This window comes from Ambystoma mexicanum, chromosome 1q, assembly GCF_040938575.1.
Source record: "Ambystoma mexicanum isolate Mex_15411 chromosome 1q, UKY_AmexF1_1, whole genome shotgun sequence".
Lineage (NCBI taxonomy): Eukaryota > Metazoa > Chordata > Amphibia > Caudata > Ambystomatidae > Ambystoma > Ambystoma mexicanum.
Genome location: NC_090922.1, coordinates 566,748,408 through 566,775,871, shown reverse-complemented (window position 1 = coordinate 566,775,871; position 27,464 = coordinate 566,748,408). Strand labels below are relative to the sequence as shown.

The window sequence follows — 27,464 nt, the reverse complement described above, 5'->3', positions numbered from 1 at the left end:
TAAGGAAAGGAAATGTGGGTGTCTAATCCTCATTCAAATTTATTATTTATTCCCCAGTATCATGACACATTTAGGCCTTCCCCTTTCCCCTTTGTTAGCTTGATTCATCAAAAGTCTGTAACAGTCTAGGTGGAACTTATATTTGATGAGAGGCTTTTGTGCCAGCTAAAACATTAAAGCCTCTTATGTTCCATGTTAATATACGGAGATTGCATGTGCATTTGCTATGGTCTTCTTGCCGTTGGTGGGAGAATAGTGGGGTAGCCAGGCCCATTCATTATCCAAGGCTAATTGCTCCTCGACGGTTACAGTCCCCCTTCATAAAACCTCCTTCCTTTAGTACAAGTGATCCTTACTTCAGATTTTGAATGATGTACATGCGGTTTTTGTCACATTCCTGCCGATTAGGTCGCAACCCATAATGTTTCCAAATTAACTATAATAAGTGACATTATTTGTGTGGTCCTGCAATGTACAAGTGTTGTCTTAGGATAATCTAATATTTCAGGTTCTACGTACTCAAGGTCTTGTGATTTGAATACATGTAGTTCCGTTATCCTGTCAAAAGGTGACATCATTTTTTATCTATTCAAATATTGGTCGTAGTAAGAGTTAAACAGCTCTTGAAGAAAGAAGCTGGCATGCTCTCTAGTCTGTTTAAAAGCGCCATGTTGCTTAGACTTTACGTAGGAACCATTAACTCTCATTCCTTCTGCATCAGCTTTGTGGTCAGAAATACTCGATTGGCTAATACGGTTCACATTTTCAATAATATTCTGCTTGTTGATCGCGATTTGCAGCTGATGTTTCAGTCTCTCCTCAATCCGATTATGAGTCTTTGTTACCCTTGCATCCAAGTGGTTAATACAACCTTTACCTGGCAGACATTTGGTAGTGAGAGCGAGCTAAACAAACTCCAGTTACAGCAGTCCTTGAGGGTCACTGTGGGGAAGTCGTAGAGCAACCTTAAAACAGTTCCCAAGCATTTACTAAGTCCAGCCTTAAGATGGTTTGGGGCCCTGTGCCCTAAAGTCATCAGTTCCAAAATTACACTTTAAAGGTTCACTATGATTGGCCGATGCCAGTGATTGTAATTCATAGTTAAAAAAGATAAGGCAAGTTCAGATACATAACTCTCAATCCCAAACTATCTCTTGGATAGGCCTAGAAAGTTATCCTTGGCAGGGTTACCACCAACCTAAGTCAATAAAGAGAGATAGGGACAGGACTCTATGCCCATGGCACCCTATGGAGAAAAGGGACGGGTTGGAGGGGGTAAGAAGGGAGACAGGTATATTAACTTTCACACCCAACACAGCCCCCAACTCCCAGATTCCATTGGGGACAAGTTCTTCTGTGCTTGGTCTAGTTGAGCTGGCAGAGGTCACAGAGGTCACTTTCGGTGTTATGATTTACTTCCGGTCAGCCGTGGTGCTTGAATCTCAAGCCCCAGGCACCTTGCAGCTGAGCATCCATGTGAAGAAAAGGCTAAGACCTCTGCAGAGAAGGCTATGTCAGGACACCTCCAAGGAGCAAAGAAGACTGATTGCAGTGGGAGCCACCAAGGTCAGGCAGCAACAGGGGATCTTCAATGGGCTTACAAAGGAGCAGGCGCTGCATGGCATCCATTGAAGCAAGAAGGCTGACATGCAGGTGTAGGTGTCTTGTAGTACAAGATGAAGATCCTCCAAAGTTCCAAGGATTCACTAAGAATGCCGACGGCTGCACTGAGGTATCCCAAGAGAGATGGGTAGTACACCAGTTGGGCCAGGAACACTTCGAAAGGCACATAAGGCTGGGATCCTCAGGCAGGGGTGGAGACTGTTTGTTCCCACCAGTCCAAAAGTTGAAGTACAGATGAGGGTGTTCTTCAGATCAGGAAATGGAGCAGGGCTACACTGGAGTTTGTGATGCAGGAATAGTCCTCAGATATACTGTGACTAGCCCTTCTTGGTAGGGGTCCTAGCTCCAATGGTGCTCCCTGAAGTTGCTGCAGAAGTCCTTTTATCCAAGATCTGGACTGGAAGCTTGCCCAGGTCCACCAATGGTAAGTATCTGCACCAATGAAACTGGTAGTGGCTATCCAATTGTGGACAGCCACTGGCCACATCATCTACCCAGCAACAGACATTCAAGCAATTGGATGTGTAATGAACCAGAGGCGCAGCTCCCACATCCGGGCTCACACACAAACTGCCTCTTTGCATGAGAAAGCAGTACCAGGAAAGGGCTTCCCATACTATGGTAATTTCAGATCCGGGGCAGGAAGAGGGCCAAAGAACAATATGGCCAAAGGTCAGGCAAAAACCTTGTGGCACAGCCATTTAGAATGCTAGCCACTCTTAGTAGCCATTTGCGGTAATTGCAAATGGGCACAAGTTAAAAGTTAAAAACACAGTATAACAAATATCCGCTGCCACCAGCCCATCCTGCACACATTGTAATTGCAATTAAAAATCCACTACAGAAAATGTTATAAGGATACAAAGTATCCTAAACGCACTTCAATTTAGGGTGAGGTGTGCAGTTGTAAAAATACAAGATATCCATAAATAGAGACAGTCTCTCAGTACTGATAGTCTTATAGACTGATCCGTTTCCCCATAAGAATGAGCAAAAAGACAAGGTCAGGAGTCCAAACAAATCAAAAAGTAAGTGTGCCCATGGAAGAGTATAAGAGCCGCAAAATGAAAATCTTACCAAACACTTCCCCTTTCCAGTCTTCCTCCTCCACCTCTTCCCTTTGGTCTGTCCATCCTTCCACATCCTCCACTTATTGTCTCCTCTCTAAGTCTTTGCACTCTTGTTCCCATCATTTCTCTTTCTCATTCCCTCCTCTCTCCAATTCTTCTCTTGCCCCCATCTCCTCACCCATCAACTCTGTTACCACCTTGCAACACCCACACCTAGCACCGAAAGAAGGCTGCATATCCATGAGTCAAATTGTTGCAGAATGTAAATGTGCTTGAGGCGTCGGGACCAATTTTCCTCAGTCCTTTTGCAGGTCATGCTGCCTTTAGTTGGTTCGCTCGAGCGAAATGTGTACGGCCTTCACATCCTGATCCACGGCTTCCAGCAGAGATTATTCCAAGGGGCATTGCAATCCAACCGGAGTTTGGAGGGTAATGGTTGTTTGGGGAATGGTTGTTTGGGAAATTAAGGGATTGTCTTCTAGTTTTAGATGTAGGACTGGTGTTTGCTAGGACAATGTGGTAGGGTTAAGGAAACAGGATGATGGCCCACCATAGGTTGACTGGGGAATATAGGAGAACCTCCCTTTTCCTCCTACAAGCCATGCCATCATGTACCCATTAGTGGCACCCCGCCCCTATGGTCTCTCCAGCCTGATCTTCTAACACCAAACATGGGGCATTGCCATAGGAATTATTATAGGTTGTCTCAGTTGAAGCCAAAACCTGGTGTCTGGTTCCGGCATAAAGTTTCACTCAATGTGTTGGTAATCCTTAAGAACCCAGGTAAGAAGATCACTGAATAAAAAACAGAACTCAAGAATACCGACCTGGAGAGGGAAGTTGCTCATAAAATTAGTTTATGACAGACATGAGGGCAAACATACACACTCAGTCACTGTTATTCCATATTTCATGAAAACTATCATCAGCAACAAAATACAAAGGAGGGAACTACTTTACTGACTGCTGCGTTTACTTTCCGTTGCCACACAAATATTCTTTTAGGATACAACAGGACTATGAACCTTTATTTATTATAACCAAGTCAGTTACCATACACTTCACTTACATAAAATCGAATGCTCTTAAATGCATCAGAACATTGGCATCAAGTCTGGTCACTTCAACAGATCCCAGGTATTTTTCCACACCATCCACAGTTTCATCACAATTGTAGTCGTAGTCTTTGCAAGTGGTAACCTTCATTCTGTTTAATTGGCAGTTTTCCCGGATCATCTCAACAGACTTCTCGTTGATGTCATTGATTGTTACTTTCACAGAGCTCCCAAGGTTTTTGGCCCACTGTAGTCCCATTATCCCTGTAAGATAAATAGTTCAAATGGTTTTAAGAATATGTCAAAAATGTTGAATTTTAGAGGTATCAAACAGTAAGCAGCTATGTTAGAAACATCTTAAGACCAATATATCCCAAGAAAGTGAAAACCACTTTACAAAATAGCTAGTGCTGGAATAAACTTAAAGTAATTAAAAAAAGAAGGCTTATGTAACACTTCAAATAGCAAGTTAGTCTAATTAATCCTGAAGCCTAGAGGTGGAACCTCGGCTCCAGATCTAGATAAAAGTCGACCTACAAGCATGTACATCGTTTCAAAATATTCAATTTAAATATTACACATTATTAGCCGGAATGGCTTCAAATCATAGTCCCGAATTACTCAATACCAATGAGATATTCTTCACTTTTGCATAGCACTTAGCCATTTCTTTACATTTCGGAAGCCAGAGGAAACACATGGCTCTCCCAGTTCCTCCCATCGCTTCACTCTCAACCCCCTATCCAGGCTGCCAACAGCTATAAATAGTAAAGTCCTTGTATTCCCTGCTGAGAAATTGTGGCTTTCTTAGGACCTGCCCCATGCCCTTAGGATGATCAGTGGTTTGGTTCCTCCAGTGACCTGCTTGTGCCTCACAAAAGTCAAGGCCGTCAAGGAAAGCATTCACAAGAACGGTGAAGGGTGCAGTGAGCTAAAACGTGGTAAAAGACTCTACCGAGTGGGAGAAATTCCATGGAACAGGGTATTTGACCCAAGTTCGTTTTCAGTAGAGGGGCTCCCACGCCCTTGTTTACTTCAAAGAAAGCAAAGTTTGTGAAGCACATTTTTCTGAGGACAATCATTAGAAGTACTGCTTGTACATAGATTTGATGTAGAACTCTTCTGGCAGCGCAATTAAAAACAGTGTGACCCATCTGAGCCAGTATGCTAATATTTTCGGGGTCCAGCTACGCAGGAGTTCAGGGAGTCCATAAAATGAAGCGAAAAGCAAACCTTTTACATACACATGCATTCCAAACGCCCATTTGGTTTGGACATATGGGGTAGAAAAGGATAGTTCTTATTAGCAGTGCCTTCATCAGGCACAACTCTACAGTAACCCTTAAGACTCAAGGGACCTCATTACACGGACGGCGGTAAGGGGTAACGGTCACCGTTAATGGTACCGTTAACCCTTACCGCCTTACTATGAGGTCCCTTTGCGGGTTGGAGACTTTAACGCCTGCTTTTTGCAGGCGTTAAAAACCAACCCGCAAAGGGACCAGGGAGCTAATTACGGTACCACAATTTGTGGTGCCGTAATTAGCACCTTCCCCATTCCCATTATGCCCTATGGGGCAAAAATGGGAATGGGGAAGGGCAATGGTGGGGAAGGGGGAATTACCGCCCCACCAACCTTGGAATAGGCCGGTAATTCCCCTTTCCTCCAAGGCGGTGCCAGTATTTCACCTTGGTCCACGCCGTCCGTGTAATGAGGCCCAAGGACTTGCCAATGTGCTGGTAAAAAAGTTGAACAATGGGATTCACCGTAAAGTGTGTAGACAGGGTATGAGAGTACAGCAAGTTCAGAATCACCTTAGCAATTGCTCGAAAGCACAGTGGATCCTTAAACATATCTGAATGGTACTGAGGGGGAGTTGGACATAATCACCATCCACTTCACAAGTTTCTTAGCGATCGATGGAGATGGGGCAGTTAATTTAGGCAATTTAATGAAACTGTTCACATTTAGGTGAAACTAAAATAAAGATTTAAAAAACACTGCTCAAAAAAGTATAACTCACTATAAAACGTGCACCTGGAGACTTCTAGGATATGGGGTTTCCAGCTAGTTAGCAGGAAACACCATATCCTAGAAGTCTCCAGGTGCTCGTTTTATAGTGAGTTATACTTTTTTGAGCCGGGCATTAGCTTACAAAAAAAAAAGCTGGTCGAAAGCAGACGGGCAAGAAACATATAGGAGACCTGGGTGTGATGGTCCCCTAACAAGAGTCTGCAAGCACACCTACGTATTTTGTTCTATTGGCACCACACATTTCTGCACTGTTTATGTTATTTTGTTGATTATGCACATCCACATTACCGGAGGGGATTCTTGCCAATAATGGCAACTGCAGAAAAATGCAATAATTAAGTGGTTAGCAGAGGGAGAAAATAAACGTTTTGAGAGGTTTTCATATAAATGTAATGGCTAACTATTGATTAATGAAAAAAAGGAAGGCTATTCCATCCATTCTGTAGGAGCAAGCACAAAGAAGGCTGAACTGCCTTTGTGGTAGTACATGAAGCAGGGAATCAGGGGTAGCTGATAGGAAGAGCAGAGAAGGTGCAGAGCCAACATTTTTGTAAATTTATTTTCAAGATTTTCAATAAACAAAATATACATTACCAAAAGTTCAAACAGAGCATCAAACATAACACTCAGTGTTTCATAGGTACAGAAGCAAAAACAAAGTCGAAATCATGGATAAAAACAAACATTTCTGATAATACAAGACACATTTCGTATCAATCGCAACATAAGATACCTAATCCAAAATATTACAATTAATTTTAAAAATAAATAAATAAGAATAAATAACACAACATAGAACATTACAATGACATAAAGACCACACAGAGACTACATTAAACAGAACAAAAACAAAACAGGGGGAAATCCTCAACTGATACACATAAATAAATCAGATGGTCGGATCCAATAGAAACAACTAATCCTCAGATACACATTCAACATATAGATCAATAAATGGTTTCCAAAGATCTTGATACTTATTTTCCTTTCCTTATCTCACAAACATCACCCGCTCAAGTTTGACAATACCAACAAATCATTAAGCAGTGAAACAAATACTAATGGTGTGGAAGACGAGAAAGAAGCCCAGAGTAGAGAATTGGATTAGAGCCAACATTTTTAATAGTGTGGTGAGTAATAAAAAGGTAGAACCAGGCGAGTAGAAGCAACAATGGCCAGAGCAAAGAATCTTAAACCAGACAGATGGGAAGCCAGTGAAGATTATCTAGAACAGAAAAGATGGGGGTTGAGCTTGATTAGTCCAGTCACAGAGTGGCAGTGTTCTGAATCAAATGGACACAAGTTAAGCTTGAGGCCCAGGTAGAGAGAATTTGCATGGTCAAAGCGGTATTGGACCAGTGCTGTCACAGCAGAGGGTCCGGCTGAGGAAGCGATAGGGCGAAAGCTCACATAAGAGGCGGAGCTGATGGATAAAGTTAAAGGCCACTGTGCTAATCTGAGAACAGTGGACAAGGAAGAAAAGTGGAAATCCATAAACAATAGATCCAGATAGAGGAGATGCCTCTAACTATCAGAACTTCCGTTATATCAGAATTAAGTTTATGAGTTTCAGGACACGGATGAGGAGACTGGCCATGCATCTTTAAATTGGGAGGCTGGGCAATTCAGGCCCCACCCACTCTGACAAGGGCTTGATTTGCGTATGTGTAAAAAATAAGTAAAATCCCATGGATTCAATCAAGTTAACGAGAAAGAGGCATGACCACGTTTAAAAAGGAGAGGATACAGAGAGCATCGATAGGAGACCTTGGGTGAGGAGGTAGAGGCATAGGGGGAGAGGGAGAGGTTGGGGAAGGGGATTCAAGAGGAACAGAAGGTCATCAGGAGTAAGAGTAAAATAAGAGAAGGCAAATAAAAGATGGGGTCCAATTGAAGAATAACAGGTTGGATGAGAGAAGGAGAAAGTGGCACAAATATCAAGGACAGTGTTGTTGAAATTGAGTACCAAGACTGCTGGAGGGTTCGAGAGAGAGAGAGGAGGAGGTAGATACTGAAGGGTTGAATATTTTAGCAAAGCTGTAGAAATAAAAGTTGTTTATTAGTGGAATTAGGGATTCTGGAGGATGAGTAAAGATGTTTTTCATGCATCATTTCCGCTTTGCAGAGGTTAAGCTGGGTTTCATAAGCAAGCCCATCTGCAAGACCAATGGTACACAAAATAAGGCCTGCGGGCTGGATGCGGCCCTTCAGGATATTATCTCTGGCTCTCAAAGTCAATCAAGTTTAATGATTAAAGTGTGGCTTGGCCTAAAGTCCTTTTTTGTCGTTGCATCATGATGCCCACAAATGTACTTCCATATAAAAGATTTCAGTCACATAATGCACATAAATCAAAGTAGTAACACAGGTTAATTCTAAAGAATTGAGCAATAAATAAAAGCGGTTTACCTCGTGTGATGAATCCTACGGATCCCTCACTGAACCCCTGTCTAAAGTCTCCTCCCAGGCGCCAACGGAAAGGCAGAGGCTTCCTGATCCTGACCTTGGGGGTGCTATACTGAGGGAGGATCACCTGGGAGGAGACAAGGCCCAGGGTGGTGAGGAGATCTTGTGAGATGAGACGCAGTATGTGTCATTTGAAAGGGAATATCTTTCTAAATTGCCAAAGCGGGTAATGGCTTATTGTCATTACAATATATCTGAACCACATCTAAAATCTGTGGCTCAGGACACTTACTATAAAACCTGAACAAGCCTCACCCACAGAAAGACCCTTCAAAGTATATCAGGATAAACACCCTCCGTACTCCAAAAGGTATAATGGAAAGGAATCTAAAAGTATTGCCTTAGCCCCTTAAGTGTCAAGGACGAGTGTGCTCATCCTTTTTGCGTAGACTTGCATAACAGCCTGGCACTTAATTAAATAGCATGTCTTCCTCTGTAACTATAAATTCTAACTATTATCTTTAAATCACTTTAAGGGGACTAAGTCTACCCTTAAAAATAAAGTTTTATTTAGAAGAACTAACTTTGGTGTTGGGGACTACAAGTACCATAATCCCATGAGCACTGGGACGAGGAAGAGAACCGAGGAGGCATGCTGTATGATATGATAAGTCATTTAAAACACGCCTGTACACAAGTATTTCTAGGTGCAACAAGACCAGGAGGGAAGACAGAGGGAGGACAAGACAAACAATCTTACTAGGCCTTGTGTCATGCAGATCGTGCAAGTGCGAGAACGAGAAGTGCAAGGGGAAAGGGAGAGGGGCAAGTCCGAGGGGAGGGGAAAACAGGGCTGCAATGCTCTGAGTAAGTGCAGCTCTAGGTAGTGCAAGGAGAACAAGGGACTGCAGGGTTACAGTTACAGCCCCTAAGTGAGTGGGCAGCCAAGAGGCAGTGCAAGGGTGGCTGATCAAGAAAGAGCCTGGTACCCAGTGAGACAGAGCAGCCAAGCAAATAGTCTGTACAGCGGACAGGTAGGTCAGCGGGGGAGGAGGAGAAAGCAGAGAAGAGGAAAGTTTTGAGCTGCTTCCGGAACTTCAGGTGGTCCAGCTCAAGTTTGAGAGAGGCAGGGATGCCATTCCAGAGGGAAGCACCTGCAGAGTAGAGAGATCTACCCCCCCACACAAATGCCTGGAGAAGCGTCTAACTCAGTTGGAGGCAGCTGAACGAAGGGCTCGAGAAGGAAGGTATTTTGGAAGAGAGCGTTGGATGAAGTGTGGGCCCTGGCCCCTGGAAGCCTTGTGGACAACGCAAAGGGTCTTGAACTTGATCCTTGCAGCCACCGGGAGCCTGGGAAGAAATATGGTACCTGGACTTGAGGCAAAGGATAAGTCTTGCAGTCCTATTCTGAATTAGTTGCAGAGGGCGGAGGGTAGCACAAGGCAGATTGAGAAAGAGGCTGTTGCAGCAGTCCAGCCTAGAGAGAACCAGGGCTCTGGAGACAGTGAGATTCTGGGGGAAAGTGAGAAATGGAAAGGTCCCTTTGAGGAGGTGCAGCTGGTAGTGGGACTTCTTGGCGACTTCCGAGATGTGAGGAGAGAAAGAGAGTAGAGTCAAAAGATGACACCAAGGTTTTTTGCCTCGCAGGAAGGCGAAGGAAGAGGGCCCAAGGCAGGTGGCCAGAGTGAGAGAGGGAAAGCAGGGGTCCCAATGAGAAGGATCTCAATCTTACTAGCATTAAGGCAGAAATCATTGAAGGCGCACCAATCCTGAATCGTGGATAGACAGTCAGGAATGAGCGAGAGAGGAGAGGAGGCTTAACACTGAAAGTTAGAGGAGACGGTAGAGATCACGTGGGCCAAAGGAGCCAAGTAGAGGTTGAAAAACCATGGTGAGAGGATAGAGCCCTGTGGATCGCCACAGGTCGAGCGAGAGGTGGCCGAGAGAAAGGGACCAAGTTGCACCTGGGAGGGGAGATCCAAGAGGAAGGAGGTCAGCCACTCCAGGGCCTGATCCGTGATGCCCAGGTTCTCACAGAGTCGACTGATCAGGATGGCGTGGTTGACCGTGTTGAAAGCAGAGGAAAGATCAAGGAGGATGAGGACAGTAGGAATGTTGGAATCAAGTTTAGAGTACAGATCTTCACGGGTGTTCAGGAGAGCAGTTTCTGTGCCTCTGGCAGCTTTGAAGCCAGGCTGATGACCATAGAGACAACCAACAGATTCAGTGTGGAGAGTAAGCTGGGAGATGGCCAGTTTTTCCAAGAGTTTGGGGTGATGGAGATTAGGCGACAGCTTGCCGGGCAAGTAGGATCGGCAGAGGACTTCTTGAGGAGGGGGTGCAAAAGGGAGTGCTTAAGGGGACAGTGGAAGTTCCAGTGGCAAAAGAGTGATCAGCCAGGGCTGGAGTGAGGGTGTCAATATGGTCCTTGATGGTTCTGGAGGAGCAGGGGAGCACCTGTTTGGATGACACTTTCATAGATTGGACTTGCCTACAAACGTTGTCAGAGAGAAAGAGAAGAAAGGAGGAGGAGAGGGCGAGATGGCCAAAGGCGGCCTGGGAGAGGAAGAGAAGATAAGAGGACAGGATGTCCTGAGTTTTAGCAGAGAAGTGAGAGGCCAGAGCTGTACAGAGGGCCTGGGAGGGAACAGAAAAGTAGAGACTGCAACAGGATTGGCAAGCTTCTTGCAGATTTCAAAGAGTTCTGCCGTGTTGTCAGAGGCCGCAAAGACGTGGGCTTGAATGTGGGCTCTCTTCTTGGACAGGACAGAGTCTGTATTGCCTTTGGAGCAGGCGGCAGCCAGTTTGTCAGAGGATGCTCCCGAAGCCCTCTTCCTCTCAGCAAACCCTGCACTTGCGTTTCAGGATGGCGAGGCCAGAATCATACCAAGAGTTGCACTTGGAGGTAGGCTTCAGCCAGATTCTCATGACAGGGGCAAAAATGTCCAGGTTGTTGGAAATAGAAAGACGCAGATTAGAAAGGGCTGTGTAAGGGTGCGAATCCGCCGCAGGAGTAGGACGAGTAGAGAAAGTAGAGGCAAAGGCATCCACTGACACACGCTTCATGGGCCGAATAATAGAGAAGGTACGTGGCAGTGCTGGGGGTTGGGGGGGGCTTTGCCTGAGGGATCGAGAGATTCAGATGAGAGGAGAGTAAAAAGTGGTCAATGCAAGAGAGGACTGGTGAGAGGGTTAAAGGGGGGATGTCTGAGGTGATGAGACCATTCAAAGTATGTCTGGCAGAGTCTGTTGGGCCAGGGGGCAGAAATTATAAGTTACTCACTGTAGCGACTAACGTACTCTTAGTCCATAGTCCCCTTTCCTCCATACTGTTTGGGCATCCATTCCAAGGGACGGGAGATGGAACCTTTTTCATAAAACCTTCTTCCCCTTTAAATATAGAGGCGTGCAGGGGTGCAGCACAGGGGGCATGCGCTGCCCTGACTCCGCCCTCCAGCACCACACCTCAGTCCCATTGACGCGTCGACAATAGATTTAACATTGCCTTATGACACCAGTATTATTAGGGGGGAGGTTGGTGGGACGCATGGAAGAAAGTGGACTATGGACTAAGAGTACGTTAGTTACTACGGTGAGTAACTTATATTTACTCTTACGTCCCGTCCCCTTTCCCCCATACTGTAGGGGTGATTACAACTGATTGTAGCCCCAGGGTGGAGAAGAGAGACTCCTTAAGCAAATGGGTTCATGAGAACCACCTGTCCGAAAGCAGCATCAGATCTAAAGCCGGCATCCAAACTGTAATGCTTGCAGAAAGCCGAGGGAGAGGCCCAAGTGGCCGCCCTGATAATGACTTGCCAAGGGACATGGCGCTGGAATGCGATGGCCGTTGCCTTGGCCCTGACTGCGTGGGCATGCATGTTGGCCGGAAGCAGCTTGTGCTGGCCCTCATATGCTTCCTTGCGACCATCCAGCGGGATATGGAAGCCCTAGAGGCCCGATAGCCTGGTCTTGAGTCTCCGAAAGTGACAAATAGGGCGTCCGAATTGCAGAAGCCCTTGGTCCTGTCCAAGTAGAATTTCAGGGCACGCCTGACATCCAGGCAGTGCAGCACTCTGTGCTTCGTCCTTGGGATCGGGAAAAAACGTAGGAAGTACTATTTCCTTGTTCAAGTGGAAAGCAGACAGGACCTTGGGCAGAAATGCCGGGTGTGTCTGCAGGACTACTTTGTCCTTGTGATAGGTAGCATATGGTTCCGAGGCGACCAGCACCTGGATTTCGCTGACTCTACGAGCCGAGATGAGGCCGACTACTAAGGCCGTCTTGATGGTGACCAGCCTGATATCTACAAACCCCATAGGCTCGAACGGTTTGTGCGCCAGATACGATCGGAGGAGGAGGAGGAAAAGATGCCTTCTCCGAGTTCCTGTAAGCCTCTATGGCTGAGAGGTATGTGCGGCAGGTGTCCACCTGTCCACCTGCTCGCCTGTGTGGGCGAGGTGCGCTGAGAAGGACCAAGTGAAGAGCCGCAGAGGTGTAGGCGGGAGGGTTCGCATGTGAATCCATGCCAGACCCATGCTGGAGAACAACAGTTACAGGTAAGTAACTTGTTCCTTCTCCAGCATGGGGTCTGGCATGGATTCACATGCTCATGAATATAAGAATACATAGCAGTATACACATGCACAACTACGGGAGGTGGCAAAAGGCTCAATATCAAGCAATACAACAACTCAACATTAAGCAACTCTTACCTCCTCATCAGGCTCACCTTAGGCGAACAGGTTGCGCAGCACTGCCTGGCCGACTCTGGACTCCTCCCTGGAATCCCGGTCGACACAGTAGAATCTCGTGAAGGTGTGCGTCGACCTCCACGTAGCAGCCCTGCAGATGTCGAGCAGGGGCACACCAGACAGGAATGCCGTAGCTGCGATCGCTCGGGTCGAATGGGCCCTCGGACGGCCTAGCAACGGCCGGTTTGCCAACCGGTGACAGTGCATGATGCAGCCTGAGAGCCATCTGGAAATGGAAGTCTTCGAGAGAGCCTTCCCTTGATTCACAGGTCCAAAGTTCACAAACAGCTGTGATGTCTTCCGAAAACTCTTTGTTCGGTCCACGTAGAACTTCAGCGCTCTAGCTACATCCAGCGAGTGCAGAGTCCTCTCAGCCGGCGACGGGAAGAAAACTGGCAACACCAAGGCCTCGTTGAGGTGGAAGTCCGACGGCACCTTGGGCATGAAGGAGGGGTGCGTCCTCAGCACCACCCTTGTGTCATGAAAAGTCAAGTATGGAGGCTTGCAAGACAGGGCCTGGATCTCTCCCACACGTCGTGCAGAGGTGATGGCCACGAGGAATGCTGTCAACCACGACAGAAACTTCAACGGCACTGAATGCATAGGCTCGAAAGGGGCCCCCATGAGCCTAGTCAGCACCACGTTGAGCTCCCACGCCGGGGCAGAGGCCTTCACCGGCGGGAATGATCAGAACAGTCCTTTCATAAATTCCTTCACCAGTCGATGAGACCACAAGGACGCCCGTCCTGTAGTTCTGGTGTAACGTGAGACGGCAGCCAGATGTACCTTGATGGAAGCGTGAGACAGGCCAGCCTTGGCCAAGGACAATAGGTACGGCAATACTTGAGGGGCCGTAATCCGCAGAGGGTTAATCTTCTGTGCACGGCACCAGACAGAGAACCTCTTACATTTGTGTCCGTAGCACTTGAGTTGAGGATGCCCTGGCCTTCGCAAGAACCTCTCTGCAGTCGACCGGGATGTCGTATCCTCCAAACTCTAGTGCTGCAGGAGCCAGGCCTGCAAGTTCAGCCACTCTGGTTCGTGATGAAGAATGGCGCCTCCTTCCCTGGAGAGAAGATCCGCGTCCGTCGGCAGCTTGACTGGTGTGGACGCTGACAAGTCCAGAAGGTCTGGGAACCAGATCTGCCTCGGCCACGCCTGTCCGACGAGGATCATCCTGCACCGGGACCTCTTGAGCTGGTTGACGAGCCAGAGTAGCAACGGCAACGGCGGGAACGCATAAAGGAACAGGCCGTCCCAAGGGAACGAGAAAGCATCGCCCATGCTCCTCGGTTGGGGAAACCTGCTGGCGAACCTCCGGCACTTGGAGTTCGCCGTCGTCGCGAAGAGATCGATCTGGGGTTCGCCCCATCGTCGGAAGAGTCGGTCCACTTGATCCTGGCGCAGTTCCCACTCGTGGCACGAGCACAGCTCTCTGCTGAGTGAGTCGGCGATGGTGTTTTTTATCCCTGCCAGATGAAAGGATACCAGAAACATCCCTTGGGCGACGGCCCAATGCCACAGATCCTGGGCTTCCTTGGATAGGGCAGGGGATCTGGTTCCGCCCTGCTTCCGAATGTAAAACATCGTGGTGGTGTTGTCGGTGAAGATCCTCACCACCTTGCCCTTGAGGGACGGAAGGAAGGACCTGAGGGCCCACAACACTGCACGGAGCTCCAAGATGTTGATGTGGAGAGTCTTCTCATCCGGGAGCCAAAGGCCTCTCGCGTGGAGACCCCCGGTGTACGCTCCCCAACCTTCCAGGGAGGCATCCGTCGTCACCGTCACCTGGTGGGCCGGGGCTAGGAAACCTGTTCCCGTCGTCAGATGAGAGCGGACCCCCCCATCATCGTATCGCCTTACGGAAGGCTTCGTCGAGCGGGATCCTGTCCTCGAAGCTGCCCGTCGTCTGGATCCAGTGGGCGTTGAGGAATTCTTGCAAGGGCCGCATCCGAAGTCTGCAGTGGCGCACCAGATAAATGCAGGAGGACATCATTCCGAGGAGGGACTTGATAGACCTCACTCTGGCCACGTCCGTGGCCAGCAGACGTTGCACCTTTCCCAGGATGGTCCTTATCCTTTCCTCCGACGGTGAGGCCCGCCGCGCCACTGTGTCCGTGAGCAGCTGGACAGTCTTCGCAGTGTGTTCCACGGCGAGCTCCCTTGTCCTTGCCCGTATGAGCCAGTCATCCAGGTAGGGGTAGACGTGGATCCCCTGCAGGCGCAGCCGCGCCGCCACTGGTGCTAGGCACTTGGTGAACACCCTGGGCGCCGATTTTAATCCGAACGGGAGGGCCTTGAACTGGTAGTGCCGCCCTTTGACCACGAACCTGAGGAACTTTCGGTGTCTCTTTAGAATAGGGATGTGGACGTATGCATCCTCCAAGTCCAACGACGACAGGAAATCGCCCTCCTCCAGCTGTCCCAGCACGTGCTGGAGGGTGACCATCCGGAACTTCTGTGCCTTGACGTATTTGTTCAGTCGTCGCAAGTCCAGGATGGGACGCCATCCTCCTGTCTTCTTCTTTACAAGGAAGTATCTTGAGTAAACTCCGGAGCCCCGAAGCCTCTTTGGAACGAGCTCGATGGCACCGTCCTGGTGGAAATCCGTCGCCTTGAGCCATCCTCGTCGTCTCAGGCAAATGCTGTTGCCCAACTGACGGAAACCGGCTTCGGCCATGTCCGTAGCCACTGTAATGGCGTGGTCCGAGGCAATCTCACCTTCCTGTAAGATTTCCAGGACCTCAGTCCTCTTGGCGTCCGGAAGGAAATCCACCAGAGAGGCAATCTTGAACCATAACTCCCTGTCGTAGCGGGCTACAATGGCCAGGGCGTTGGCCGCCTTGATGGTCGTCGCTGCAGATGAGATGAGCCGTCGTCCCATCGCATCCAGCTTCCTACCCCCGCCGTCCGGCGGGGAGGTTGAAGTTGAGGCCGATGCCACCCCCGCTTTCTTCTTGGCCGCCGCCGAAACGACCGAACCCGGGGTAGGATGCGCCCTAAGGCACAAGGGGGCAGCGTCGGGGACCCGGTACTACTTCTCGTACCGGTCCCTCTTCGCAGGCGCCGTGGCAGGGTTCTTGAGGAGGGCGAGCCCCTCATCCCAGATGTCATCAAGAAGCGGTATGGCGAGGACCGTCTTCCTTTTAGCCTCGCGCCGTTGGCAAAGGAACCCTTCCTTCTTTTCTTCGGGGCAGAGCTGGAAGAGCTCGGATGCCCTGGAAATCATAGCATGGAAGCATCCAATCTCGTCGGGCGGGGACGCCCGGGCAGGGGGCGACGGGGACACGTCGTCATCCGTACCCGTCGTAGTCGTGTCCATGCCTGTATCATCCCCGTGGGTAGTGGACCGGGGGGAAGGCAGAGAAGGCCGCAGAGGCGGGAGAGGAGGCCTAGGATGCGTCCTCCTCCTCTTAAGTGGTGGGCTCTCCGAAGGTCCTGGCTCCGGCTCCCCCGTCGGGTCTGGCTCAGGTACCTCCGTCGGGGGAAGGAGCAACCTAGTCCTCATCTCCGAGCATAAGGACTGGATGGCTGACAAAATGGCCGCCGAGGTGTCCTGCGGTGCCGGAAACGACGGCTCTTGAGGAGCCTCGTCTGCGTCACCGTCGCCCTCGTCGGGATCCCTCCCGATGGGCTGGGCCTCCTCCACGACTTGGATGAGCTCCTCTTCAGAGGTCGTGTCCGTATCCACGACGGCCACCAACCCCTCCCCCACCCTTTCCAACGAGGACTTCGTGGGGGTCTCCTCGATGGGCCTGAAAGACGACTCCCTCCGCGGTGGCAGGGAGACTCTGGTACCTGAGGGCGCCTCCACTGGTGTAGCCTCCACAGGCTGAGCCAGGGCCGCGGCGACATCCTCAATCGAGGTCTTAGCAGGGTGAATTAAGGCCAACGTCACCTTCTGTACGCCTGGGGCCTTCACCTTGGGGGGAGGGTCCGAGCCTCGCTCCCCCTCTGCCGGAATCTTCGATATCGAACAGGGCCTCTCCAGAAGCTTTGCCGGGTTCTCAGACTTCCTCTTACCCGAGCCAGAGCGTTGGCTCGTGGTCGATGGCGCTGGGGAGGATGCGCCCTGCCTGGCAGCCAAGGAGCCCGACCGTTCGGCGCTCCTGGTGCCCGCGGACTCGCGGTGCTTAGCCTTTTGTTAGGCCCCCGTCGCCGGAGCACCCTCACAGGACTTAGAAGACCACTCAGACTTCTTTTTCTTCCTCTCGCCTGGCGGGCTCTTACTTTCCAACCAGTTGGCGAGACGGAGGTGGCGATCCTTCATGGTCCGCTCCGACATGTTCCCACAAAACGCGCAGTCCTTGTCCTTGTGTGTCTTGTCCTCATGGAGACAGCAGAGGCATAACGAATGCTCGTCCTCCTTGAAAACGTTCTGAAGCTGGCATCCAGGGCAGGTCCTGAACAGCTTCCCGGGCGTCGAGCTCCCTTTCTCCTGGGCCATGTCCTGGGTAGGCCTCGGAACTTCTGGAATCCTCCAAAAGCGTAACTCGACGAAATCTTCACCCTTGAGGGGCGTAGAAACTCCGAAACGGATCCCCGTTGATCGGAAGTAGAAACAGTGGAGCTTGAGGCTCTATTTAACTGAAAAAATGAGAAAATCCCCTAAAAAAAAAGCACAAAAACGCAGCAAAAGCTCGAGAGCTACAGCACGAGGACTCCCAACACTTGAACGTGCGGTAAAAATCCGAGGATGGCTGCCAGGGGCGGGGCTTAGGGAGAGGGCAGTCATTGGCTGAGGGCAGTATGACCCAGAGACCAGTGATTGGTTACTACTGAGAAAGACAGATCAGAAACGAAACTGATACTGATTTTTTTCTATACCGAGGATTCCCGGCCTGACGGGGAATATTCATGAGCATGTGAATCCATGCCAGACCCCATGCTGGAGAACTTGTGCCTCCCCCTGCTTGTTGACGTAGTACATGCTGGTCGAGTTGTCCGTCTGGATGAGGACAACAATGCCCCTGAGAAGTGGTAGGAATTCCTTGAGCGCCAGCCAGATGGCGTTCAGCTCTAGCCAATTGATGTGGTATTCCTGCTCCAGGCGAGTCCAGGTGCCGTGGACAGAGCTCGTCCAGGGTGGCTCCCCAGCCCCCGAGAGAGGAATCCGTGGTGATGGTGGCCTGCGGAGTGGGCATTCGAAAGGGCTTGCCCAATCAGTAGGTTGCAGTCTGTGGACCACCAAGTTAGGTCCGGGTGGAGAGATGGTGGAACGTTGATCATCTCGGATTGAGAACCCCGCTCCTGGTTCCATGACGCTGCAAAGTGCAGCTGAATCCTCCTCATCCTTAGTCTCCTGTGCGGCACAGCTAATGGGACCGCTGCCATTAGACCCAGGAGATGTTGGTACCACCATGCCGAGGTCACCTCTCTGTTAAGGAAGTGGGTGGTGGCCCTCTTGATAGCTGAGATTTTGTCCTCCGAAGGAAATACCTTCTGGGAGCACGTGTCTCAGATAAGGCCCACAAATGTCAGTCTGCGTGGGTTGCAGCTATGACTTCTTGAGATTGAGCAAAAAGCCCAGATCGTGCAGAGTGTTCATAAGGGCATGGTAAGAGTGGTGAACCCCCTTCCGGAGATGAAGCCCTGACGATCCAGTAATCCAGGTATGGGTAGATGAGGAGGCCCTGCGCTCAGAGGAGGGCCGCCAATGCATTAATGAGCCTGGTGAAGACCTTCGGGCCGAGTTGAGGCCAAACGGAAGGACCTTGTACTGAAAATGGTAGCCCATGATCCTGAACTGAAGTAAAGAATGATGGGCTGCCAAATCAGGACGTGTAGGTACGCGTCCTTCAGGTCCAGGGAGCACATCCAGTCTCCCTTGTCCAATGTCTCCGCTATAAAAGCTGGCATAACCATCTTGAATTTTTGCAGGGATAAGGAGAGGTTGAGGGTGGGAAGGTCCAGCACAACTCTCCGGCCCGCCTGGTTCTTCTTCTGAATAGCGGAAATCCTGGAGTAAAAGCCAAAGCCTTGCTGGGAGGCTTGGACTTTTTCCACTGCCTGGCTCTCTACGAGTGACCGGATCTCCGCCAAAAGAGTTGCTGTCCCAACCTGTGGGAGTGGAGGGGAGGAAGGAGGAGACGCTGGGATAGGGAGGCAGTACCCCGTGGATACTAAGGAGAGGATCCAGGGGTCTGCGAAATTCTGGTGCCAGAAATGTGCATGGAGAGCAAGCCTGCCCCCCACCAGAGACACTTGGACCCGAAGGGGCGTGTCATGCCTTCTTCCCCTCCAAGGCTATCGCTGAGGAGGGGGACTGGAAAAAGTCCTTACTCCCCCCGAACCCCTTTTTGTTGCTTGCGCCAGCTCTGAGATGGCGAGCGGTCCGGCTGCCTGGATCTACGCTCCCGGAAGCCTCGGAACTCTACGTACGTAAGACCCCTATCGGAGCGCTGCAGAGATTGGGTGTACGATTCGAGTGTGGTCTTTGTCAAGATGGATAAAGACTTGGCAGTTTGTGAGCTGTTTTTTTTTTGTCCAGTTCTTCGTCCGTGGAGGAGTGGAAAAGTCCCCCCCCCTTCGAACTGTAGATCTAATATGCGTTCCTGGACATCCGGGTTGAACTTTGTTGCCCAGAGCCAAGTTGCCCTTCTCATGTCTGTGGTGATAAAGATGGCACGGCCAGAGGTGTCAATATGGGCCACGGTGGATTCCATGAGATCATGCGTCACAAGCTTGGCCTCGGCTAGCCCTGCCTTAAAGCGTGATTGGCTCTGGGTGGGGAGTTCCGGAAGGAAGTCTGCAATTTCCCGCCATAATCTTTGGTTGGTCGGCAGCCAGCATGGCATCTGCTTTGGCCTGACGAAGATGTAAGGACGCGTTGGAATAGAGTTTCTTGCCGTACGCCTCCAAGATCTTCTCCTTTCCTAGCAGCACTGCAGAGGAGGCGGCTGATGACAACTGAGGCTTGGAGTATAGTGATGCCGCAGCGATCCCCCCCCATCTGCCTGTACTTGGCGCCAGGCTGGGCTGAATGGGGTTTGAAACAGCCCTTCTTGGCCAGGGAGACTACATCGGCCTGCAGAGGAATCCCCGATTTGGCAGAGGGGCGTCGTGCGAGGACTTCCGCCAGAACCCTTTCTGCCGGCTGCTCGGGTTGGGGTAGGCCCAGATACTCAGCCAGCCAAGAGGATGGCATTTCCGGATCCTCCTCCTCATCTGTATCCTGTGGATCTGGGGGATCCTGAGGAGGAGGAGGAATAGTTGGCGCCGGAGGCTGGGGTACAGGGACCACAGCTGGAGGCTGAGGAGGTGGCAGAGGCTGGTAGGGAGCCGCCTGAGGAGTAGGCTGGGGAGCCAGAGGAGGCGGCTGCGCCGGGGGTGCCGACTGAGGCGTTGGTGGTGCCGCTAGCATTGCAGGAAGGACTTCCCTGATGGCGTCTTTGTGGATAACCCCCATCCGAGGTGACTTCATGAGGCCGAGGAACCTCTCGAAGAAGACCTCTTCACTGACCGTGGAGGTGGCAGGGGGTACTGATGGGGTAGCGGGGAGCTGCTGGAGCTGCTGCGTACCCTGCCCATATGGATGCAAAGGAAAGCTGCCCTGTGCAAAAGATGGGTAGGCTATAGGCCACATACCTGGTTGAGGCCAGTCCCACCTTGACACTCGTTCTTCAACGAATTCCTGGAATGGCATCAGATGGGTGCCTCTGTCTGGCACGGCAGCCATTTTGTCGAGCTGCCTGCACCGTGTTGCTCAGCTCGCTGGCCCCGGCCACGTCCAAGACTCTTGCGTGTGGATCACAAGGCCTACCCTGCTTCTCGGGCCTAGGCCCGGTAGGTGTGGCACCCTCGACCCGGGTGTCGGTAGAGCTGCATTTAGGCACCCCCCTTGGACGTATTGCTGGTATTAGGGCGTAGCCCCTCAGCCATGGTGCCGGTACAAGGGCGGAGCCCCTCGGGTGAAGACCCAGTAAAAGAACCTTCCGATCCCTCAACACTGTCACCGGTAGGATCCGAGGATCCGGAGGATGGTAGCTACAGCAGCCTCGGTGCACGTGCTGGTAGAAGGACCTGACCAGTTCCTCCCGCACGGGAGAGTCCCTGGGAAGGAGGCTCCCTTGCAGGGTGAGAAAGTCCGGCTATCAGATCTGCCTCGGCCACGCTGGTGCGACAAGGATCATCCTGCACCGGCACCGTCTGAGTTGATTGATGACTCGAAGCAGCAACGGCGGGAGCGCATACAGAAACAGGCTGTCCCAGGGGAATGAGAATGCGTCCCCCATGCTCCCCGGCTGGGGAAACCTGCTGGCGAACCTGTGGCACTTGGTGTTCGCCGCAAACAGATCTATCGGGACATTGCCCCATTTGTCGAACAGGTTGTCCACTTGATCCTGCCGAAGCTCCCACTCGTGGCAAGAGCATAGGTCCCTGCTGAGAGAGTTGGTGATGGTGTTCTTTACTCCTGCCAGGTGGAAAAGAATTGGGAACACCCCCTGGGTGACGGCCCAGTGCCACAAGTCCTGCGCCTCCCTGGAGAGCACCGGGGATCTGGTGCCCCCCTGCTTCAAGATGTAAAACATTGTGGTGGTATTGTCCGTGAAGACCCTCCCCACTTTGCCCTTGAGGGACGGCAGTAACAACTTGAGGGCCCAAAACACTGCCCGTAGTTCCAGTGCATTTATGTGCAGAGTCTTCTCTTCCGGCAGCCACAGGCCTCTGGCGTGAAAATGTTCGGTGTGGGCTCCCCAGCCTTCAAGAGACGCATCGCTGTGACCTGGGGGCTCCACAAATCTGTGTCTCCGGCGATACTGGAGCGCACGCCCCACCATCTGATCGGTCGTCGGACCTCCTGGTCGAGCGCGATCTTGTTCTGGAAGCTTCCGGACAGCTGGACCCAACTGGAGTCAAGGAACTCCTGCAATGGGTGCATCTGAAGCCTGCAGAGCCGAATCAGGTAAATGCACGACAACATCATGCCGAGTAACGGCTTGATGGTCCTCACTGTTGTGATCGTCAGTGCCAACAGTTGTTGCACCTTGCCCAAGATGGCTGATATCCTCTCCTCCGATGGTGATGCGAGGCATGACACCGTGTTGAGCTTGGAACCCAGGTACAGAGCGTCCTGCGATGGAGTTAAGCAGAACTTTGTATAATTCAGCGAGAACCCCAGATCCATCAGCAGCCAGACAGCCCACTCTGTGTGTTCGACGGTGGTATCCCTTGACTTGGCTATGATGAGCCAGTGGTCCAGGTAGGGGTAAACATGGATCCCTTGCAGTCGCAGATGGGCTGCCACTGGTGCCAAGCACTTGGTGAAGACTCTGTGCAACGTCATCTGCCAGAATGGAAGAGCTTTGAACTGATAATGTTTCCCGTGAACGACAAAGCACAGAAACTTGCGGTGTCCTTTGTGTATCGAGACGTAGAAGTAGGCATCCTCCAGATCCAACGACGACAGAAAATCCCCTTCCTCCAGTTGGCCGAGCAGGTGCTGCAGCGTGGCCATCCTGATATGTATTTGTTGCGCCATCGTAGGTCAAGAATGGGCCGCCAGCCCACGATTGTCTTTCTTACGAGGAAGTGTCAAGTTCGCCAGCCGGCCTCCCACCGGGGTGCACAGGTTCGGGCCTGACATACAGGCCGGTTGAATCCTGTTTGAAAGTCGACTTGGAGCGACACCTGTTGGCTTCCTGGGTCGAGGAGCAGGAGGCCTGGCGGTAAGAGGATGAACCCCCGCCGAAACCTTTCGAAGACCTGAAGGACTTCCATCCTGAGGAACAAAAGGACATCCGCCGTTGCTGCAGGGTACCTAGGGCATGTGCCGTCTGTGTGTCAACCTTCATGGCCTGGAGGGATTCAACCACCGTCTTCCTAAACAGGTTGTCCCCGTCAAAGGGCATGTCCAAAACCCTTGTCTGGACCTCCTGTCTAAAGTTGGTGGCCTTGAGCCAGCCACAACGAAGACAAACTCCATTTCCCATTTGGCGGAAACCCGTGTCTGCGATGTTCAGGGCCACCGTGATGGTGGGGTCCCACTCTGCCTCACCTTCTTGAAGGATCTCCAAAGCTTTGACCCGTATGTCATCGGGGAGGATGTCCAGCAGTGGGGGCAACTTGAACCACAGCTCCCCGACGTATCTGGCCACGATCGTGAGGGCGTTGGTGACCTTGATAGTTGTCGCAGCAGAGTAGATAACCTTTCTACCCATCAAATCCAACTTCTTTCCCTCGTTGTCCGGAGGGGTGGAGGAGAAGGACGCAGAGCCTGACGACTTCTTCCTGGCGGCCGCCGAGACCACCAAGTCCGGTGACGGCGGAGAATACAAGCACTTCGGTGGAGAGTCCAGCAATCTGTACTTCTCCAGCCAGTCTCTCTTCGCTGGGGCTGTAGAGGGGTTCTTCATTAACGCCAGCCAGTCCCAAACATCGTCCAGGAGAGGGACCGAAAGTATGGTCTTCCTCTTCACCTCCCGGCGCTGATATAAGAATCCTTCCTTCTCCTCCAGCGTGAGCTGGAACAGCTCTGAAGCTCGAGCGATCATCGCATGGATTGGCCCCACCTCGTCCGCTGAAGAGGCTCTGGGAAGAGGTGGCGGGAGGTCCCCCATCAAGCCGTCATCCGTTCCCATTGTTGCCGTGTCCGTGTCCCTCGGGGGAAGAGAGGGACAATGGAGCAGGGGGTGAAGGGTGGCATGCAAGCGTAGGATACCACCTCCTCTTCTTGGCCAGTGGTCCCCCCGGTGTCAACGGGGTGGCCGGAACTGGCGCTGCGGTAGGAGCGGGCAGTAGGGTCGCCGGGATCCTCCTCTGTATCTCCGACAGCAGAGTGTGGAGGGAATGTCCAGTGAAATGTCTCTAGGCGGTATCTGGGGTGCAGCATGATAGGCGCTGGGGCCTCGTCATCCTGGGGCCCCTCGTCATCGCCTCCGTGCACAGTATCCCCGTCGTCGTCGCTCCCGTTGTGGGGCGAGTCTCCGGCGGCACACTAGCCATTGCCCTCCTGGACGGAGATGACCTCATCCTTATCAGCCGAAGAAATGTCTGTACCCTGTAGGTCTTCAACACCCCCCCCCCTTTTCTTCATGTCCCGAGGGGGTCGGTCTCGGGCTGAGGTCCAGCATCCTCTTCACCGAGGTCTTCTCAACAAGCATGATCGAAGCCTCCCTCCTGGGAGGAGGAGATACCCTGGCTGTCGCTGGGGCACCATGCCACCACCACCTCAAGGGAGGGCGACTGCTTTGCATGGTGCACCTGGGCCTTCACTGAAAGGCTGGTATCCTAGTCCGGTTTGGCCTTTTTTTCCTGGCTGTGTCGGACCTTATCCTGCATGGTTTTCTCCTTCGGGGCCTTGTCAGACCCCTTGTCTACCTTGGCCTTCTCTGTCGCGGGTGGGCCTGACGCCGCACCCTGCCTGACCTTCCTGCTTGGCCTTCTCTGGATTCTCACTCAACTTCCCCGGGGTAGGTGACTTCCTCTTGGACGACGATCCAGAGTGGTGGCTGGAAACTGATGGAGATGGAGCCCCGACCGTCGCGGAACCCGCAGCAGCAGCAACCCCGATGGAAGCTGACTCGCAGTGCTTGGCCTTGTGTTGGGCCCGCATGGATGAGGCACCCTCAAAGGCCCACTCAGGCTTGCCGGATCTGGTAGAGGCATGCCCCTGGGTGGCAACAAGGGTAGAGGCCTTGGACTGCAACCACGCTTCAAAAGGCTGGTGTCGATCCCTCAACGTGCGCTTTGAGAAGCCACGCCAAAACGCACAATCATTCCTCCTTGTGCGTCCGGTGTAAGCAATACAGGCTTGTCGTCCATGTACACATTCTGCAAATCGCAGCCGGAGCATAGCTTGAAGAGTGAGGCGCCATCCTTCTCGTCCGACACGATCAACGCGGTGAAGGCCTGAAGAATCTTCTGGAAGCCTCCAAGAAGAACACTCGACGAAAACAGCCCTTGAGCGGTGCTGAAAAATCTGAAAACGGGTCCCTGATATTCGGATTGATGATCGATGGAGCACACAGGGTCGATTGACCGAAAAATAGAGTTTAACTCTCAAAAAAAGAAAAAAGCAGCAAAAAAGCTCAAAGAGCAAAGCACGAGCACTCCCAACACTTGAACGTGTGGTAAAAATCTAAAGATGGCTGCCAGAGGAGGGGCTTAAGTAGAAGGCAGTCATTGGCTGGGGGCAGTACGACCCAGAGCTCAGTGAATTGTTTATGTGAGAAAGACAGTTTGTAAACAAAACTGAAACTGTTTTTTTCTATTAACGAGGATTCCCAGCCTGATGACGGGGAATATTCATGAGCAAGTGAATCCATGCCAGACTTTACGCCAGGAAACCCTTAAAGAGGAAGAGGGCTGGGAGAATGCAGGGGAGATACCGAAACGGGTAGGTTAACTAACTACTGGTGTTTCTGGAAACCATTGAGGACAGAATCATCTGCATTTGGTTTGGTCCAGGAAGGCCCAGGGAGGTCACAGTTGTAGAGGTCACTTTTGGCAAGTTCATTTTGGTTGGTCGCGGTGCACAGAAATCTGTTCAAGATAGCATCCAGTAGAACACCCAAATGAGGAAAGATGAAGGCTTCCGCAGGACAGACCCCCTCAGGACACCTCACAGGATTGGAGGAGTGTTACAACGGAAGTCACCATGGTCAGGTAGCGACGGCCGATCTTCAGGGGACGTACACAGGAGCAGATCCAACATAGCTTCTGCGGGAGGAGGCATCTTGTTCCATAAGCTGAAGATCCTCAATGTTCCAAGAATGTACTCGGAACGGTGACCGCTGCATTGAGGTAGCCCAGGACAGAGTTTGTCAGCCCACTGGTTGGTCCAGGGACACTTCAGAAGGCTCAACAGGCACATATCCTCGAGTGTCATGCATGCTGGACGTGGTTCTACCTCTTACGCTCATAGAACAGCTAGACCGTTCTATTCCAAATGGCGGTTGTTCGATGCATTGCCGGGAAAACGACGTCTGCACTTTTCACGTCGCTAAATTCACGTGAATTCTGCTTCGTCACGTGAACTACGGCATTACGTATATAAGTAGCGTGGAAACTTCACTCGCTGCTTCTGATCGAATCATTTGGTGTTGTGTAGCTGAACCTCCGATCTGCGTCCTTGCAGTTTTCCTCAGCTGCTTCTTGGGCCTTCTATAGCGTGTTTTCCGCCACACGCTGATTCCTGGAGCTGTTTGTTCGCGTGTAATTCCACACGCGCACGTTGTCTTCAAACGCTGCTGTCCTGGGCTGCGTGTATCCTGTTAGCGTGCAAATCCACAAGCGCACGTTGTCTTCAAGCGCGGCTGACCTGGGCTGCGTGAATCCTGTCCGCGTGTAATTCCACACGCACATGTTGTCTTCAAGCGCGGCTGGCCTGGGCTGCGTGAATCCTGTTCGCGTGTAATTCCACACGCGCACGCTGTCTTCAAGCGCGGTTGTTCAGGACTGCGTGTATCCTGTTCGCGTGCAAATCCACAAGCGCACGCTGACTTCAAGCGCGGCTGACCTGGGCTGTGTGAATCCTGTTCGCGTGTAATTCCACACGCGCACGCTGTCTTCAAGCGCGGCTGGCCTGGACTGCGTGAATCCTGTTCGCGTGTAATTCCACACGCACACTTTGTCTTCAAGCGCCGCTGGCCTGGGCTGCGTGAATCCTGTTCGCGTGCAATTCCACAAGCGCACGCTGTCTTCAAGCGCGGCTGGCCTGGATTGCGTGAATCCTGTTCGCGTGTAATTCCACACGCGCACACTATTTTCTTCGCGGCTGTTCAGAACCACATGTACTTTGTTTATTCCACAAAAGGGCACTATTTCCAACTCCTGGCACCTGTGATATTAACAGGTGGATTTATTCATTTCTATACTTTTCTCTACGTGGGAAGGAAGCTTTTCAAGGACTGTTGGAAGGTGATAGTGAACAGTACTTTGGACGCTATCCTGTAGTGCACCAACCCGGTATCTAGCGTGAGCCTCGTGCCGTTCGGGATAAGTCTCCCTTACTAATCTTCCCTTCCTTGTCGTTTGTTCTATTTCTGGATTTTCCTCAAGAGACTTCTACTGGATTCTTCTACCCTAGTCATAAGGTCAGTGTGTGAATTAATGACAAATACTGTTCTATCGTAGAGAGTCGATTTGGGGCAGTTTCTTATGATACTTTATTTTTTCTAGGCTGACTTCCTATACTTTACCCACGCCCTTTCCAGTGATCCATCTCTCTGCCTGTTTCATCAGTCAGAGAGTTGTATCATTTGGAAGGTCTAAACTTGACTTCACAACTATCAAATCGTGTGAACAGGGATCCGGAAGACCCTACCACCTGTATCCTTTTGAGTACCGTATCCTTTTCAGTCAATACTTTGGTGCTTTATGACATCGAGCAGGAGTAGAGACTGGTTGTTACGACTGGTCCAGGGATCGGAGCACCAACTAGGGTCATCCTGAGATCAGGCAGAGGAGCAGGGCTCCACCAGGATGGCACTAGAGTTGATGCTGGTTAGCTGCAGAGGTCGTCTTTTGGGTCATCAGTGGGCTACTCTTTTGTGGGAGACTTGGCTCCAATGATGATCTG

The 27,464-nt window shown here is 51.3% G+C and overlaps 1 protein-coding gene across 4 annotated transcripts in view; it reads right to left on the bottom strand.

Annotated features, from left to right (window-relative positions):
• Window positions 1–27,464, bottom strand: part of TRMT1L (tRNA methyltransferase 1 like) — a 1,318,548-nt gene that overhangs the window by 506,433 nt on the left and 784,651 nt on the right. For all 4 annotated transcript variants that reach the window (XM_069641040.1, XM_069641039.1, XM_069641041.1 and 1 more), the window contains one exon: window positions 3,763–4,012. In XM_069641040.1, the coding sequence (XP_069497141.1) occupies window positions 3,763–4,012 (250 nt within the window). The remainder of the gene's footprint in view (window positions 1–3,762; window positions 4,013–27,464) is intronic.